Source organism: Anomaloglossus baeobatrachus, chromosome 2, assembly GCF_048569485.1.
Source record: "Anomaloglossus baeobatrachus isolate aAnoBae1 chromosome 2, aAnoBae1.hap1, whole genome shotgun sequence".
Taxonomy (NCBI): Eukaryota; Metazoa; Chordata; class Amphibia; order Anura; family Aromobatidae; genus Anomaloglossus; species Anomaloglossus baeobatrachus.
Genome location: NC_134354.1, coordinates 637,433,577 through 637,452,222, shown reverse-complemented (window position 1 = coordinate 637,452,222; position 18,646 = coordinate 637,433,577). Strand labels below are relative to the sequence as shown.

General features: G+C 43.6%; 1 protein-coding gene across 1 annotated transcript in view; it reads left to right on the top strand.

Annotated features, from left to right (window-relative positions):
* Positions 1 to 18,646, top strand: part of ADCY6 (adenylate cyclase 6) — a 294,110-nt gene that overhangs the window by 182,079 nt on the left and 93,385 nt on the right. The window contains exons 4-9 of the mRNA XM_075336923.1: positions 10,268 to 10,417; positions 14,246 to 14,367; positions 14,926 to 15,037; positions 15,925 to 16,052; positions 18,143 to 18,301; positions 18,455 to 18,596. Coding sequence (XP_075193038.1) covers positions 10,268 to 10,417; positions 14,246 to 14,367; positions 14,926 to 15,037; positions 15,925 to 16,052; positions 18,143 to 18,301; positions 18,455 to 18,596 — 813 coding nt within the window. The remainder of the gene's footprint in view (positions 1 to 10,267; positions 10,418 to 14,245; positions 14,368 to 14,925; positions 15,038 to 15,924; positions 16,053 to 18,142; positions 18,302 to 18,454; positions 18,597 to 18,646) is intronic.

Sequence of the window (18,646 nt, the reverse complement as noted above, 5' to 3'; positions counted from 1 at the left end):
CCAGAGGACAGAGGTCCCTGCCCGCGAGGGGCACAGTCTACAAGCTATCAGCTTTTCGTCAGCTGCTGTCATTCAAAAAGCTGCTCATTTCACAAACTTTACTTGCTTATGTTTCAGAACCTATAATCCTAGCTGACAGCTAAAGGTGTGTATAGAATCAGCCTGATAGAGCCAGTATAGCACTGGCTTTAGGTTATACAGGAAATCCTGGTGATTGGTGCGCTGTAAATCGGACGAGTGCTATCCGGATAGCTCTCGAACCAATGTTACTCAATCAAGCAGTGCTGATCTCCGATTTTTTTTTTCTTCACTGACAATCTTCCAGTGAAAAAAAAATCGCAGCAATTTGGTGCAATTTCATTCTGAAATTGGATGTCACTCATCCGTTCAATTCTGTGGGTGCGTGGAAAACATAAGACTGCACTCCAATTTCACACACTGGAGAAAATGGAGACATTTTGTTTTCCATCTTTTCCTCCCAATGTGCTTTGATTCACACTAGCGCTCGGGATCACGCTTGGGTCAATCAGAGCGTCATTCGCATAATCAGCCTTTTCTCTCGTTTCAGAGAATCTACGGTCATGTGACCCTGCCCTTATAATGTGTTAATCGTGTACATTTTTGGGGGAAAAATGGCTAATAAATATTTTTAGCAAAATAGATAAAATGCATTATTTTTGTTGTCTTTTTCAGTCTGTAGATGCAGAATGGAGATACTGGATATATACGTAAATGTTAGTGTAGCCATTTTATTTTGTAGATTACACGTAGGGCATGGGTGGAGGGTGGTTATTTATTATTTGATATTAAGATTACAAATTTTTTATTTATTTTTTTTACCCTTTATTTGATGCTGTGTTTGATTATGCTAAATAATAGGTTGAAGGAGTGCTGGAAAGACAATAAAAGCACAAATGGGGTCTTATCTGGGAGGAAGGTGGAGGTGAAGATGGAATTTCTCTGATCTTGTATGGTTGTGTCCAGCATAACCACTGAAAAATGTGGAAATGGCTGCAGCGACCACACGTATGTGAAGAAACGAAGCAGGAGGTATGTGGTTAAAGGGAGCCTGTCACCATATTTGTGTCCTATAAGCTGTGGCCACCACCAGTGAGCTCTTACAGCATTCTAGAATACTGTATATAAGAGCCCAGGCTGCTCTGTATAACATAAAAATACCTTTTTTAAGTCCAATGGGTCTCCCTGGTATTACTCAGACTAGGCGCCTCCTCTCTTCCTCCCTTCACCGTCCTCCTTCCCAGCTCCGTGTGGATGACTACTCCTACGTTATCCACATAGAGGCCGCCATAGCAATCCTGCGCATGCACACTTTTCTCTGTCCTGCTGAGGGCAAAGCAAATTACTGTAATGCGCAGGTGCAGGCAAAGGTCATGAGTAGGAGCACCATGGAGGCCTCTGTGTGGATGACGTAGTACACATCACCCACACGGAGCTGGGAAGGAGAACGGCGATCGCAAGAAGAGAGGAGGCGCCGGACCGAGACCAGTGATGCCCATCGGACCTGACCACCCCACAGGTGAGTATAATAAGAGGTGCTTTATTATACAGAGCGGCCTGTGCTCTTATATATAGTATTATAGAATGCTGTATATAAGGGCTTATTGGTGGTGGCCGCAGCTTATAAGGGACAAATCTGCGCTACCGATATGGATCCTGAAGAGTCATTTTATTTGTCAACGCGTTTTGAAGTGTATCTACTCCAGAGTCAGGGCTAATGTGATTTGTTCTGATGGAGTAGATAAACTCCAAAACGCATTGACAATCACACTCCAGGATCGATATCTTCTTCTTTCCTTATTGGCAGCGTGAATTAACCTCTTACCACCTGCTTCCTTTCTTGACATGGAAAATAATAGACTTAAACCATGTAGACCTCCATAAGTACAACTTACCGTATGTAGTCGTGACTCAAATTTTTGAGATCGACACAAATTTATCTTTTTGAAAAGTTTGCTGGTTAGATCTTTGTCAAATGTTTCCATGGTTACTAAAGTATAATTGTAGGCACTTAAGTTTTTATACTTTTACTCAAAAAAACAGTTTTATACAAAGACTCTATTTATACTGTTGACCCTGAATTTTCAAGGCTTCTGCAATTTGCCCTGGCAGCTAGATATCCACTTCTTGGCCAAATCAGTCTTGCCTAATCAGTGCTTGCAGTTTATTACTACTCGATGGGTTTAATATCTTTGGAGTTTCCTGGTCATGGAGCTAGAATTTCAATGTTTTTTTCACTGAGCCCCTTAATTATCACATTTGCTTTGTGACATGATCTCCATCATGTTGGAAACAGTTTTTTTCATCACCCAATTGCTCCTGGATAGTTGGGAGAAGTTGTTCTTCAAGGATGTTTCCATCCTATTCTTTATTCATGGCTGATTTTAGGCAAAATTGTAAGTGTATCGCCTCCATGAATTCAATGCAACTCCACACATGAAACGTCTCTGGATGCTTCACTATCGGCATGACACAGGATTCATGGTATCGCTCCCCTTTTCTCCTCTGGACAATCATTCTTCCAGATGTCACACAGTCTGAAGGGGCTTTCATCACAGAAATAAACTTTGTAAGAAGGTCAGAGATTGGAAGCGGGCCTGGGGTAAAATAATTATTCCTGATGACTGTGTGCGACGCGTCAATAGAAGTTTAAAAACTTAGGAAATACTTTTTTTACATCAGTAACCATAGAAACACCTGACTTAGGCTATGTGCGCACTAGAAATGTGAAGTTTCTCAAGAAAATTTCTTGAGAAACCCCTGGGAGTGAAAGATTTCCGGACCTCCGGAAAAAATCCACATGCGGATTTGCCGCGGATTAGCCGCGGAATAGCCGCGAATTTGCCGCGATTTTCCCGCGGGTGGTTCCCTGCGGATTTTGCAGGCTGTACTGCCGAAATCCGCAGGGTACCTGCTGAAAAGAATTGACATGCTCATTTTCTCAAGAAATTTTCTCGAGAAATTCTTCTCAAGGAAATTTCTTGAGAAAAATCCGCACAAGTGCGCACAGCTATTTTTTTTTTCTTATAGAATTTGCTGGGAAATGTCTGCACAAAGATTGCAGACATTTCTCAAGAAATTTCCGCGGCAAATCCGCGGGTAAATCCGCGGGTAAAACACATTAGTGTGCACAGAGCCTTAAAGATCTAAAAACTCTAAAAACACAAACTTTGTAAAAACCAAAAATGACAAGTTTTTGTCACTAAAACAATGATACCAAGAGCAATAATTTAAGACTTTTTTTTAATCTTTAATGTCACCCACAGATTTTCAATTGGATTCAGGTCTGAACTTTGGCTGGGCCATTGTAAATGTTTTATCTTCACATTGTGATGCCAATTCTTTTGTTGATTTGGAGGTATGGTAAGGGTCATTGGCATGCTGAAAGGCGAAATTGCTCTTCCTCCTCAGTTTTTTACTAGAGGCCTGAAGTGACTGCTATTTAGAGCTGTTCATAATTCCCTCCACTTTGACTATATCCTAGTTCCAGCTGCTGAAAAATAAACCCAAAGCATAATGCTGCCTCCATCATGTTTCACTGTGGGTATGGTGTTCCTTTGATGATGCACACTGTTGCTTTCTGCCATACATATCTTTTGGAATTATGGCCAATAAGTTCAACCTTGGTCTCCTCCGACTTTTATCAGACTTGATGTAGGCTTAGGCAAAACATTGCCAAGCTTGGATGTTTTTCTTTGTAAGAAAAGGCTTCCATACAAAATATATATTCACTTTTGTCATTCACTTTACACACATTCTCATACTTTGATGGTCGAGTCTAATCCACAAAACTGATGAGAATAAGACGTTACTGAGTCTCTCGATACGTTTTTGTAAACTGGTGTATATTGTTCAATGAAGCTATGGGTCCGAGTGCTGTCTGAAAAATAAATGGGCCATACTAGGATGTGTCGTGTGAATATAGCCTAAGATACAAGTAAGAAATCCTGGTGTGATAGTTATCAGTACACACATCAGTTAGAGATCTGAAAGTTAGACCAATATTTTGTCACTTTAATATGGGGAGATTGGACTTCTGTTAATGACCATGGCCGCCCAGGAAAACATGGCATCCTTTAGCTGCACAATAGTAATGTGTCACCTCTAATATTTAGTCATTCTTGGCATATAAATAGAGCGCTTCTGTATTTCCCTCCTACAGATCTCGCCCTTTGTGTTTATTTTTGGATTGCAGAGTTTTTATCTGCTTTAGGTTTTATATTAATGCTTAATATAGAGTCTGTTTCCTCTGCCAGCAGATAATGATTGTGCCGTGCAATCATTATGTCAAATAGACAGACATTATCAAAGAGCACTTCACAAATGTGCTACTATTCATTTCCTTCCTATGTTGGATGTCTGCGAAGTTGTGTTATTCCTTATGAAATGTGTGGAATCTAGATGTGGATGGACGCAGACTCCATCCAGGAGATCCAGGAGCCTGACCTTTCCATCTGTCGGAAGAGCAAAGGGATTGTCCCAAACCTAACGGTTTAATAGAACTGCCTAACAATTTAATTGTAAAAGCTAACAACTTTTCTAATGTCCTTCAAACAATTCTGTTCTCTCTCTACTCTCACTTACTGTGTGTTTTTTGTTCTTACATCCAATGACATGAGTCTCCTAAAATGCACTTAGGATTTTCAAACGGGACGTCTTTGGGGTGGCGCAGAGTTCACTGCTGGAACTGCTGTCACCTCCCTGAAACAGGACGTCGGGGCAGTGCTGCAGTCACTGCTGCTGTCACCTCCCTGAAAAAGGACGTCGGGGCAGTGCTGCAGTCACTGCTGCTGTCACCTCCCTGAAACAGGACGTCGGGGCAGTGCTGCAGTCACTGCTGCTGTCATTTCCCTGAAACAGGACGTCGGGGCAGTGCTGCAGTCACTGCTGCTGTCATTTCCCTGAAACAGGACGTCGGGGCAGTGCTGCAGTCACTACTGCTATCAAATAGGTCATAGACAAAAAGGGGAAAATAAAGTTTTTTAATTTTATCATAGTGAAAGCAATCACAATCCCCTGTATGGATTATATTATGGAATATACTCCCAAACAATTGAATACTTCGTGCAAAACCCACGTAAGACTTATTCAAATCTAAAATCTAAATTTTATTGAAAAATAGACATACAATAATAAAATTGTGCATTTTCCATATGATCAATAAATGAGGTAGGTGGATTCAATCACACCCACCCACCAGGGAAACTAGCCACCTTAAACCCATCCTTGCTCCATAAGCTAAATGGTATATACAGAATCTAGTGAACCATGTGCTGGAGATACACTACAGGATCAAATTGATCACAGTATAGAAAAAGAGCATTTCAAACTTACCCATAGTGTAAAGATAGAGGGTCTACAGCTGGCAGTCAGCTGTAGACCCTCTATCTTTACACTATGGGTAAGTTTGAAATGCTCTTTTTCTATACTGTGATCAATTTGATCCTGTAGTGCATCTCCAGCACATGGTTCACTAGATTCTGTATATACCATTTAGCTTATGGAGCAAGGATGGGTTTAATGTGGCTAGTTTCCCTGGTGGGTGGGTGTGATTGAATCCACCTACCTCATTTATTGATTATATGGAAAATGCACATTTTTTATCATTGTATGTCTTATTTTTCAATAAAATTTAGATTTTAGATTTGAATAAGTCTCCTTACGTGTGTTTTGCACGAAGTATTCAGTCATTACTGCTGTCCCCTCCCTGAAACAGGACCTCGTCGGGGCAGTGCTGCAGTCACTGCTGCTGTCACCACCCTGAAATGGGACACATCGGGGTTGTGCTGTCATCCGTACCGCTTTCACCACCCTGTAACGGACTGTCATCAGAGTGGAGCTGTGGTTACTTTCGCAGCTGCTGTCAGTATTCTGCAACAGAGTTTCATTGGTCCTCGGTTCTTAAATCCAATTATATGAGTCTCCTAAAATGCACTGGTGATTTTCAAACTGGACGTGTTTGGGGCAGTGCTGTGGTCGCTGTTGATGTGGTCACCACCCTGAAAAGGGACGTCATCAGGGCGGTGCTGCAGTCACTGCCGCCACCCTGAAACAGGAAGTCATTGGGCGGCACTGCGGTCACTGCAGCTGTCACCACCCTGAAACGGGACGTCATCAAGGCAGTGCTGTGGTCACAACCGCAGCTGCTGTCACCACCCTGCAACAGGATGTCATTGGCGCGGAGCTGCGGTCACTGCAGCAGCTATCACCACCCTGAAATGGGACCTAATCAGGGCCGTGCTGCGGTCACCCCCCAAAACAGGACATCATCAGAAAAATGCCAATTAGACTTGTGGGCAGGGTTATACACAGCTCAACAGTCGAGAGAATTGCTGGATCTGTAACAGACCCAGGAGGTGATGCATTGCTTAAATCAGGGCCTCTGCCCCTACATCATGCTGCTCTCAGATGGAGTAGCAAAAACCTGCTGACAGATTCTTTTTTAGTTGTAATAATTCATTAATGTAACTGTTAGCTTTCAGACAACCCCTTTTAAATATTTAAAATTCAAATTTTATAAAACCAATGGGCGAAATGAAAAAATGTCAATAAAACAAGTCCACGGTTGTTAGATCTCTATATGGTCTCCATGTTCTCTTTGTACTTGACAGATACAGAGCAGAAAGGTTACTGTGCAATCCTAGTAGAATAGCACAGCTTCAGGCTTTGCGCCTATAATGTCCAACAATTATCTCTTAGCGTAAAATAAGATTAAAAAGCCGTGTATCATTGTAAATACTGATTTTTTTTTTTTTCTTCTTTGGATTGAGCTCCTGTAATAGAACAGCCTTTTGGTATATGTGCAATATAAATGATGAATAATAATTGTATCTATAGCCAAGACACTAATAATTTATGAACTACGCAGCTCTTGTTGTTGTGTGTAATGACATTTCCTTGTGCCTTAAATAAAACATGATAAACGTTGACTGTACAATCTCAAAGGGCTTTACACTTTTCAGAAAAAGAAAAATGGTGAAAGCCTTTGAAAGGTGACTTAATAAAGCTGCTTTCACACTACGTTTTTTTAACATGCGTCATGAACTTTTTTTTGCTGTAAAAGCGGATCCTGCTTTTACACAAAAAAACGCATGCAAACATGCATGTGTTATTTTGCAGGATCCTGTCACTTTAGGTTTATGGGCGGGCATTGGAGTCATGTGATCGGGAGTCAGTGGAACTGAACGTGATAGACTGGGAGCCGGCTTCTGACAGCTGCAGAGGCTCGTAACCAAGGTAAACATCAGGTAACTTGCTTGGATACCCAATATTTACCTTGGTTACGAGCATCCGCAGCTGCTAGGAGCCGGGCTGCCTGCTCCCTGCACACATAACCAACGTAAACATCGGGTAACTAAGAGAAACGCTTTGCTTGGTTACCCGATATTTACCTTGGTTACGAGTGTCCGCAGCTCTCAGGTGGAGGGAGGGAGAGGGGGAGGGGCAGAGAGGGACTGATCACCCGAGACTGGTTTCTGGGCATGCTCTGTAGAGCAAGCAGGATCCTGTCTATCAGCATGCCAGCGTTCACATGCGTTTGCGTACAGTATAGTCAGGATCCAGCAATTTGCAGTATTTGGACGCAGCTCAAAAACGTTACAAGTAGCGTTTTTGAAAAATGTTAAAAAACTGCAACTCGCTGGATCCTCACTATAACGCACGTAAACGCATGTTGAGGCGAGTCCATTGCAAATGCATTGAAATGAAAACGCATTTGCACTGGATCTGTTTTTGCGTTAAAAAAATGTTCAGGACGCATGTTAAAAAAAACGTAGTGTGAAAGCAGCCTAGGTGGCGTTACTTACCTGGTACCCCCCTCTCCCCCATACCTTCTTACAGCATTGACGTGCCATGTTCATATGCAGCCAATTGCCGGTCTTGAGCCATATACCACTGAAGCCGGTAATCTGCTGCAGTGGTCATGTATGTAGCTAGCGGGTCACTGCTGCAGCCAAGCAAAGTGAGAGCAGCGGGAGAATTTTCTTTCTTTTTGTTTTTTTTTATTTAATATGTAACTTTTTAATGTGATATTTATGGTCCGTTTTAGATATGTAGCTACATTGAATACTAAAGGCATTCTGTTAAATGTTATCTGATCTGCAGGCGGGATGTTGTAGAGCAGGGGGAGCCGATCAGATTGATGTACATTTTATATATAGAAATCCCTGGTGTTTTTTTGCATGGAATGACTTCTGTGATAGAATCACTGGGTGGATCAGGGAAATACAGTAGATATAGTATATCTTGACTTGAGCAAAGCATTTTATAAAGTATCTCATACTATCCTTATTGAAAAAAGTATGGGATTGACAAGGCTGCGGTTAGTTGGATTCATAACTGGCTCAGTGATCGTAGAGTGGTAATAAATGGAGGCACATCCAATTAGAAGTGTGTTTCAAGTGGGGTACCACAAGGCTCTGTCTTGGCCCTAGTGGTGGTCAACATTTTTATAAATTATCTAGATAAGAGAAGTGTAAAAATTTGCAGACTAGTCAAAGCTAGAAGGGATAGCTAACACTAGAGAAGACAGAGAAAGGATTCAGAAGGATTTAGATAAGCTTGAATAATGGGCACCAACTAAGGCTATGTGCGCACAGTGCGTTTTTCGCGGCGTTTTTGCGCGTTTTTCGGGTGCGTTTTTGGCCTCAAAACTGCATGACTTTGCTTCCCCAGCAAAGTCTGAGTTTTCATTTTTGCTGTCCGCACACAACTGTTTTTTTAAGCTGCGTTTTTGAGCTTGAAAAAAAAAAATGGACATGTCAATTCTTTCCTGCGTTTTTCTGCGTTTTCCGCCCATGCAATGCATTGGAAAAACGCAGCCAAAAATGCACCAAATCGCGTCAAAAACGCATGCGTTTTTTGATGCGTTTTTTTCGACGCAGGTGCGTTTTTGTGCGTTTTTAGCGGCCAAAAATGCACAAAAACGCAGCGTCAAAAAAACGCAGCGTGCGCACATAGGCTAAGAATCGTATTTAACAGGGAAAATTGCAAAATTCTACATCTGAGCAAGAAAAAACAAAATAAAATTTACAGAAAAGGAGGACTAGAACTAGGCAAATGCACGTGTGAAAAAGATTTGGGTACATTAATGGATCACAGACCACACATGAGTCAACAGTGTGATGCAGCAGCAAAAAAGGCAAACACAGTTCTGGGATGTATTAAGAGAAGCACTGAGTCTAGATCATAATGTAATTATCGCCCTCTACTCCTCTTTGGTCAAACCTCATCTGCAATACTGTCCAGTTCTGAGCATACTCAGGCGCTCTCGATCGGCTGAGTGCTCCTATGTTTTCTATGAGGGAGCCGTCTGCAGACACATAGCCTCCGGCGACTTATCTGTGGGAGACCATACGATCAGCAGTCTGAGATCAGACGAACCAGATTATTTCCCTCCACAATAAAGTGTCTGAGGCTCCCATATACATTGTCAGTATATGTAGCTTCAGGTGGTTATGATTAAGAGGCGCATGCCTCGAAACGCGTAAACCTGTGTTCTGGGGCCAGTTTGCTGTTTTTTTCACCTACCATCCATGTGTGTTTTTTTTTTACTATGTTTTTCCAATAAAAGAAGTTTATACTCTGTATGTGCTGGAGAACGTTTTTCTTGAGGCTCCCATATACATTGTCTGTCAGTATGTGTAGCTTCAGCCCCCATTAGTCTGTGTACGGGGGGGCTTTACTGACAGATTTGCTTTAAGCTTGCTGGAGCTAATGAGGGGAAGCGATGATGGTCCTGTGAGTGATGTTGGGGTCACATCCTCATGCTGTGTTCTTTTATTATGATCACACATACGTATTTGGATATTCATTGCCTGCAGTGAACAAATGATTGTTTCCACTGATAACATTGCCTTGACTTTGTCACCTCCCATTAATAAGTTTTCACATTAGTGCTAATTGCATCAGTTCTCTGATATAATTGCTTTGAAAAAAAAAAAAGTTCATTATTCGCTCCATGTTTCTAAAGCCACACGAGCATTACCCACTGGTGTTAGTAAATGAGACCCCTTGTGTCATAAACGTCTCCTCCATGCCCTCCTTATGGGCAGCTTTATGATCTGTCATGAGAACCTCTGCGGATCATTGCTCATATGCTCGCAGCAGGACGGCTGGATTTTATCTCCATTTGTAAGAGGACATGGCTGGACGACTCATTGGACTGAATAGAAATGTCTTCACATCCAATATGCGCATACAATCAGTATTCTATTTCTAATTGTTTTTTATTTTTTTTTACCTTTTCTAGTTCAGCGCCAATGTGCTGATCTTCCTTTGCACAAATATTATTGGCATTTGCACCCACTACCCTGCAGAGGTGTCCCAGAGACAGGCGTTCCAAGAAACCCGTGGATACATCCAGGCCAGGCTGCACCTACAGAGAGAGAACCAGCAGCAGGTACGTGTGACATTACAGGGCGCGCAGGAGGGACGTGGAGCCCCGACCACTGTGCAATGTCAGTCACGCTATGTGCTATTTATACAGTTAGGGGCTTACATGGCACAAGGGGGATTGGGCTACTTCAGGCCCCAAGGCGTATTGGAGGCTGTCCTCTGCATCCTTTTATAGAGACATGGCAAGTAAAACCGCGCTAATTAAATAATGCATTGGCGACAAGAAAAGGGACATTGCTAAAGCACCACTCCAGCTTTTTTATTTTTCTTGGACTGCTGGAGTGGTGCTTTAAATGTGAACCCCCTCTTCCCCTTGTCATATTCTCTCCTTCCGATGGTTTCATCTTCTATCGCCACCGCTTTGGTCGCTCTCCTTTTGATATGTGACCTGTCAACAGCTCCAATGTTTCATGGAGTGCGCTGGTGGTTACTACCCAATACAACTCTGAGAGCCTCGTTCTGGCCACGTTCTGGTTCTCATACAGGTGTAGTGGGAGCTTGTGACGTGGCTTCTGGCCACTCAGAACGTAGTCACAGGATGGACCCTTGGAGCCGGAGCGGTGTTGGTCAAAGGTGAAGACGCAGGAAGGTGAGCATATGACTGGCTTAGATTTAAACCAGTTAGTGATTTGCTCAGCCTTCCTAGGTCCAGTGCAGAGTCTCCATCGCTAGTCCCGCTATCTGTTACGGTCTGCAGTGATGTCACATCACCTGCCCCATCTGAAGGTAATACTATGACGCTGCAGAGATCCTAATTCCACTTACCTGGCTGCTTGCTGCAGTTTTTGATAAAAAATTACCATTTCACTTATTGCAGATCGTCTGAACATGGAGCTTTTTATAACCCTATTCTCACTACTCATTGGCAGCTTTCTGTGTACACTGCATAGGAGATAAGTGCCAATAAATGGTTGGGGGGAACGTGCTACAAAGCTCATGAATATGGAGGACTACATGGCAGCAGGTTTACTAGTGATTATCTCCTTGTGATAAGTCACTTTATCAAACCTACAGCAAGCAGCCCAGTAAGGGACACATCTCTGGAATCAGGGTCTCTGTCCCTACATTGTGCTGCTCTCAGATTTAGGTGGCAAATACCTGGGGTAACAGTTTCCCTTTAACCCTTGAAGGACTGACCTATTTTGGGCCTTCCTTGTTTTTTTTCTTTGCGCTAACCATTTTACAGCTTGGTTTTTGTTCAATGGTTGTATACATCAGTGGCATGGTGTGGGTATACATAACGTAACCAACTTTTATTAAATCTTTATGGGAGTGGATAGAGAAAAAAAATTGCCATTTGTTTTTTTTTCTTTTTTTTGTTTTTTTTTTTACATTTAAAATTTTATACCATTCACATTTTTATGTCCACAATGCTGTGTGAGGGCCATTGTTAGGTATGTATGTTATGTGGTCAAAGAAAAATAAGAAATGGCATATGCTTGCCTTCTGATCCCCATCACCCCTCCAGTCTGCTGGCCTTCTACCCTGCCAATGTCTTCTCCAGTTGGTGATCATAGGGATTGGCTGCAGCTCTCAAGTAATAACCATGATTGAAAAGGAAAGTAAACTGGCTGGGGACACATTCAGCTGGATGGAGAGAGATGTGTCAGGAGAACCAAAGCTGAGGGTATGGTGGGAGAACACAAGCTGAGGGTATGGTGGGAGAACACAAGCTGAGGGTATGGTGGGAGAACACAAGCTGAGGGTATGGTGGGAGAACACAAGCTGAGGGTATGGTGGGAGAACACAAGCTGAGGGTATGGTGGGAGAACACAAGCTGAGGGTATGGTGGGAGAACACAAGCTGAGGGTATGGTGGGAGAACACAAGCTGAGGGTATGGTGGGAGAACACAAGCTGAGGGTATGGTGGGAGAACACAAGCTGAGGGTATGGTGGGAGAACACAAGCTGAGGGTATGGTGGGAGAACACAAGCTGAGGGTATGGTGGGAGAACACAAGCTGACTGTATGGTGGGAGAACACAAGCTGAGGGTATGGTGGGAGAACACAAGCTTGAGGGTATGGTGGGAGAACACAAGCTTGAGGGTATGGTGGGAGAACACAAGCTTGAGGGTATGGTGGGAGAACACAAGCTGAGGGGTATGGTGGGAGAACACAAGCTGAGGGGTATGGTGGGAGAACACAAGCTGAGGGGTATGGTGGGAGAACACAAGCTGAGGGTATGGTGGGAGAACACAAGCTGAGGGTATGGTGGATGAACACAAGCTGAGGGTATGGTGGGAGAACACAAGCTGAGGGTATGGTGGGAGAACACAAGCTGAGGGTATGGTGGGAGAACACAAGCTGAGGGTATGGTGGGAGAACACAAGCTGAGGGTATGGTGGGAGAACACAAGCTGAGGGTATGGTGGGAGAACACAAGCTGACTGTATGGTGGGAGAACACAAGCTGAGGGTATGGTGGGAGAACACAAGCTTGAGGGTATGGTGGGAGAACACAAGCTTGAGGGTATGGTGGGAGAACACAAGCTTGAGGGTATGGTGGGAGAACACAAGCTTGAGGGTATGGTGGGAGAACACAAGCTTGAGGGTATGGTGGGAGAACACAAGCTTGAGGGTGTATGGTGGGAGAACACAAGCTTGAGGGTATGGTGGGAGAACACAAGCTGACTGTATGGTGGGAGAACACAAGCTGAGGGTATGGTGGGAGAACACAAGCTGAGGGTATGGTGGGAGAACACAAGCTTGAGGGTATGGTGGGAGAACACAAGCTTGAGGGTATGGTGGGAGAACACAAGCTTGAGGGTATGGTGGGAGAACACAAGCTGACGGTATGGTGGGAGAACACAAGCTGACGGTATGGTGGGAGAACACAAGCTGACGGTATGGTGGGAGAACACAAGCTGACTGTATGGTGGGAGAACACAAGCTGAGGGTATGGTGGGAGAACACAAGCTGAGGGTATGGTGGGAGAACACAAGCTTGAGGGTATGGTGGGAGAACACAAGCTTGAGGGTATGGTGGGAGAACACAAGCTTGAGGGTATGGTGGGAGAACACAAGCTTGAGGGTATGGTGGGAGAACACAAGCTTGAGGGTATGGTGGGAGAACACAAGCTGACGGTATGGTGGGAGAACACAAGCTGACTGTATGGTGGGAGAACACAAGCTGAGGGTATGGTGGGAGAACACAAGCTTGAGGGTATGGTGGGAGAACACAAGCTTGAGGGTATGGTGGGAGAACACAAGCTTGAGGGTATGGTGGGAGAACACAAGCTTGAGGGTATGGTGGGAGAACACAAGCTTGAGGGTATGGTGGGAGAACACAAGCTGAGGGTATGGTTGGAGAACACAAGCTTGAGGGTATGGTGGGAGAACACAAGCTGACGGTATGGTGGGAGAACACAAGCTGACGGTATGGTGGGAGAACACATGCTAAGGATATGGTGGGAGAACACAAGCTGAGGGTATGGTGGGAGAACACATGCTAAGGATATGGTGGGAGAACACAAGCTGACGGTATGGTGGGAGAACACAAGCTGACGGTATGGTGGGAGAACACAAGCTGACGGTATGGTGGGAGAACACATGCTAAGGATATGGTGGGAGAACACATGCTAAGGATATGGTGGGAGAACACATGCTAAGGATATGGTGGGAGAACAGAAGATGAGGAAGCTTATGCTATTTCTTATTTCTCCAATGCGCTGAAACTAAATGTAAACATAAAACAGGGTCAGAAAACACAAAACTAGCAGGCTCACTGCTCGTCTTATTGACTAACTGCAATTATATTTGGAAAGGTCTACAAAAATGTCAAATAACTGGTATTGTGTTCTTTTTCTTCAATACGTGACTTCACCTCTGCTGTGCAGGAGCGCCTCCTGCTGTCTGTGCTGCCACGTCACGTTGCGATGGAAATGAAAGAAGACATAAACACCAAAAAGGAAGATATGATGTTTCACAAAATCTACATACAGAAGCATGATAATGTGAGGTAAAGTGGTACTAGGACTTTTTTCCTACAAGGATGTGTTTCCATGATCAGGAATAGCAGTGTGTTGGATGCAGCGTGTTTTGCCTGTGCCAAAATGCTGTGTTGTACAGTAAAAGCACAGTGGATGGGATTTATAGCTATTCAATGTCCACTATGCTTCTTTTTTTCCATAGTGTAAACTGACATGCGGCGCGGCTTCCTGAGCCACAGCATGTCAATTTATGCTTGACTCGAGTCTTCTCAGTGGGAAGAACACCGCGAAAAGCCACTACGTCCAGATTCCCGATTGTGGGCACGAACGCTGCATTGTCCCACGGAGAACACTTGGGTCTCCCTCCGCAGGACGGATGTCACTGCATTTAGAGCGCAGTGCCATCAGGATCTGTGGGAATGTACAGTGCAAGATTGTGGCTACAAGGAAATGATGGAGGTATTGCAGCAGATGACTTAAAAAAACAGATGTATAATCATGTAATGCATTACCAATGTAATTGTCTGTACTTCTAGAAATCAGAATATGTATTTAGTTGCATGTCTGACCGCAGTCTCTCTTTGCAGTATCCTTTTCGCTGACATTGAGGGGTTCACCAGCTTGGCATCACAGTGCACGGCACAGGAATTAGTGATGACTTTGAATGAACTCTTTGCACGTTTTGACAAGCTAGCTGCAGTAAGTGACTTATCAATGTTACGTTTATGTATAATGCATAATTAAAAAATACAAATTGCATTATCAAGTACAAGTCTGTCTGGTATCTCCTATTACATTGCCTTAGTCCTATGCTGGTGACGAGCTGTAAATCTTTGTAAATAATTGGGGGCCATGGCAGGGTTGCCGTCACTCACAGAAACTTTGGACTCTAAGCAGTAACTTGTTTCTGCAAACAGATCTGACGTTGTATCCTTCCAGGACTACTTGTAGGACTACTACAGAGCTATATTGGTTATAAATATATATATTTAATATCATCTTCATTTTATTGTCCAAGTTGTGGCCAAAGACTGCAAACACGGAGCTATATTTTAACATACTAACATCTATGTGTATGAATTTCCACCTGTGGTCTGAAATCTAGTTTAGCGCCAAGTGTTAAAACAAAAAAATAATTGGCTGCATTAAAAATTGTGCCACACACAGACTACGCATTTCCAAATGATCGAGCCTGGGAAGGAGGCCCCTGGTGAGCTTTGGCAGCCATGCTTCTCCTCCCAAACATTATTTTCTTGCCTCTTGGGTGTTTCGATTTTTTTTTTCTTGGAACTTGTTCTTGCTGAATGCTTTTTTGTGGTTCTCCTAATTTATACTCCTGACTCATTGTTTAATAATTTGTTTTAAATGATTCCCACTTTTTTTATTGCTTGCCGAGCAGTACATGTAAAAAAACTAAATTATAAGCTTAAGGAACCAAATATAGCTAAAGGTATAATACAGCAATTCACTTCACAGTAGAACGTTGTACCTATGAAGGGGGCTCTGCCTTCCCTGAGCTTAAGGTGTTGCAGTTTACTCTTGCGGCATATTTCCAGAATTTCATAACTGTCTCTTTCTGTTTCAAGGAAAACCACTGCTTGCGCATTAAGATCCTGGGCGATTGTTACTATTGTGTCTCCGGATTGCCTGAAGCTCGCGCCGATCACGCTCACTGCTGTGTAGAGATGGGAGTAGATATGATTGAAGCTATCTCGTAAGTGGACCTTTTGCCTAAAATATAATTGTATAGGTTTTAAAACAGCCTTACTTGTAACTTGTTTCAGTTATTTTGCCAAGATAAATTTTGTTTTTGAGGCAAGTCACAAAAATGAACGCTATGCAGAGACGGACTAGTGTCCTTTACATTTTGTATTCTTTTTTCTGTTTTGTTTTCTTAAAGGGAATCTGTCATCCTGTCATCAAGTTTTTTGCTACCTAATCTGAGAGCAGCATAATGTAGAGGCAGAAACCCTGATTCCAGGGATGTGTTACTTACTGGGCTGCTTAGTGCAGTTTTCATAAAATCACAGTATAAGGCTTCAGTCACATTAGCGTATGGCATCCGATGCGCTAATAACTCCCGGCTTAGACTCTGTTGCGAGCGTGAGCCGAGGGTCATGCGACTGTGACCCGATCTTGCAATCGGGTCACAGCTGTGAAGCTGAGGGAGGGGTTAATCCCCCCCCCCATCTCCTCCATTGGCAGCCTGTACATATATTGCACTGCACTGAGATAACATCCGAGTGCAGTCCAATGTTTTTCTTGCACCCATTTACTTGAATGGGTAAGAGTGATACAGCTCTCGCAGAAAATCGCAGCATGTTGCGACTTTTCTCACATCCAGAATCTGTATGAGAAAAGCCGACCAACTGCCCTCCCTCATTGAGTAACATTGGTGAGAGTACTAGATTTTCTCGCATTGCACTCGTCTGTTTTTTACGCTCGTGTGAGCGTGCCCTTAGCAGGAGATCATCACTAGAGAATTACTTGGCGACCAGCTAAGTAGCATAAACACGCCCCCATCACTGATTGGCAGCTGCAGAAAGCTGTTAGTCAGCGATGTGGGTGGGGTTATATAGAAGTCATCAGTTGGAGAACTAACTGCTAGATCTTCAGCAGATAAAACTGTTTTTAATAAGAACTCCAGCACTTTGTAAAGTGAGTACATCCCTGGAATCGGGGGCACTGCCCCTACATCAAGCTACTCTCTCATGGGGTAGGAAAAACTTGCTCACAAATTCCTTTTAAAGAAGTTTTCGCTGGTTTAAAAAAAAAAAATTGCAATAAAGTGATTGACTATGAATAAACATTACTCATTTAGTAAATCTATGCACATTAAGGCTGTGTGCACACGGTGCATTTTTGCTGCGTTTTTCTTGCAGAATTTCAGAAATCTGCAAGATTATCCTGCTGCCAGCAAAGTCTATGACCATCCCGACTTGCTGTGCACACAATCAGGTTTTTTTTCCTTGGAGATTTTGCAGGAAAAAATCACAGCATGTCAATTCATTCTGTGGGGGTTTTTTTTTAAAAAAAAAAAAACCTGCTGCAAAACACTGGTCTTTCCTGCAGTAATTTTCCTGCCAGAACATGCAAATTTAGGCTACTTTCACACATCCGGTTTGAGCAGTGCGGCTCAAACCGGCTGTGAAACCTATGCAATGGATGCGGTGAAAACTCCGCATCCTTTGCATAAGTTTTTACATGCGGCCCGTCCGTTTTTTTTCCGGTTGCGGCACTCTACTGAGCATGCGCAGTGGAAGAAACCGCATGCGGCGGCCGGATGCGTTTTTTTCCGCATCTTGCAGCATCCGGCGTCCATAGGCATGCATTGAAAAATGCTCTGCAGCGGCCGGATGCGGCGCAATGCGTTTTTTTTTGCCGGAGCAAAAAACGTTGCAGGCAACGTTCCATCCGGCTGCGGCATCGGCTAAATCTGCCCCATGCGGCAAAAAACGGACCGAACGCAAGCCCATGCGGCACAATACGGCACTAATGTAAGTCTATGCAAAAAAACCCGCAACCGGCGGCAAAAAAAACGGTTGCGGTTTTTCTGCAGAGCGGCGTATTGTGCCGCAGAGCAAAAACCGGATGTGTGAAAGTAGCCTTAGGTGGAGATTCTGTAATGTGTGCACATAGCCTAAGGATCAGCAGAGGGTTTTCCAGACGGTTTGTTTTTTGTGTTCCTCTTATTGTACCACCTGCTCTTACATAATGTTTTCGGATTCTTGACCATTCCTATCATGAAGATGGTGTTATCTGTATGGCGCTCTGATCTTAAATAACCTGTTTTTGTCATCTCAGGTTAGTGAGAGAAGTAACAGGAGTAAATGTGAACATGCGAGTGGGCATACACAGCGGGCGAGTTCACTGTGGAGTCCTTGGCCTGCGAAAGTGGCAGTTTGATGTATGGTCTAATGATGTGACTTTGGCCAATCATATGGAAGCTGGCGGCAAGGCAGGGTGAGTGACCCTCTAATCTCTGCATTGCCGTACATTGCTATATTAGGCTCTGTTCACATCACATTTATTGCCTATGTTTGGTATATATGCTGGAAAAGGTTACCTTTATTCCGTTCACTGGCGTAATGATGGCCGCTCTTCGTTCCTGTACAGGAGGATACACATCACAAGTGCTACATTAAATTATCTGAATGGAGATTACGAGGTGGAGCCTGGTCATGGAGGTGAGAGAAACGCTTATCTCAAGGAACACAACATCAAAACGTTCCTGGTGACTGGTTGTAGCCAGAAGAGGGTAAGTTACAAAACGCAACCTATTAAAGATCTAAGCCTAAATAGTTTTCC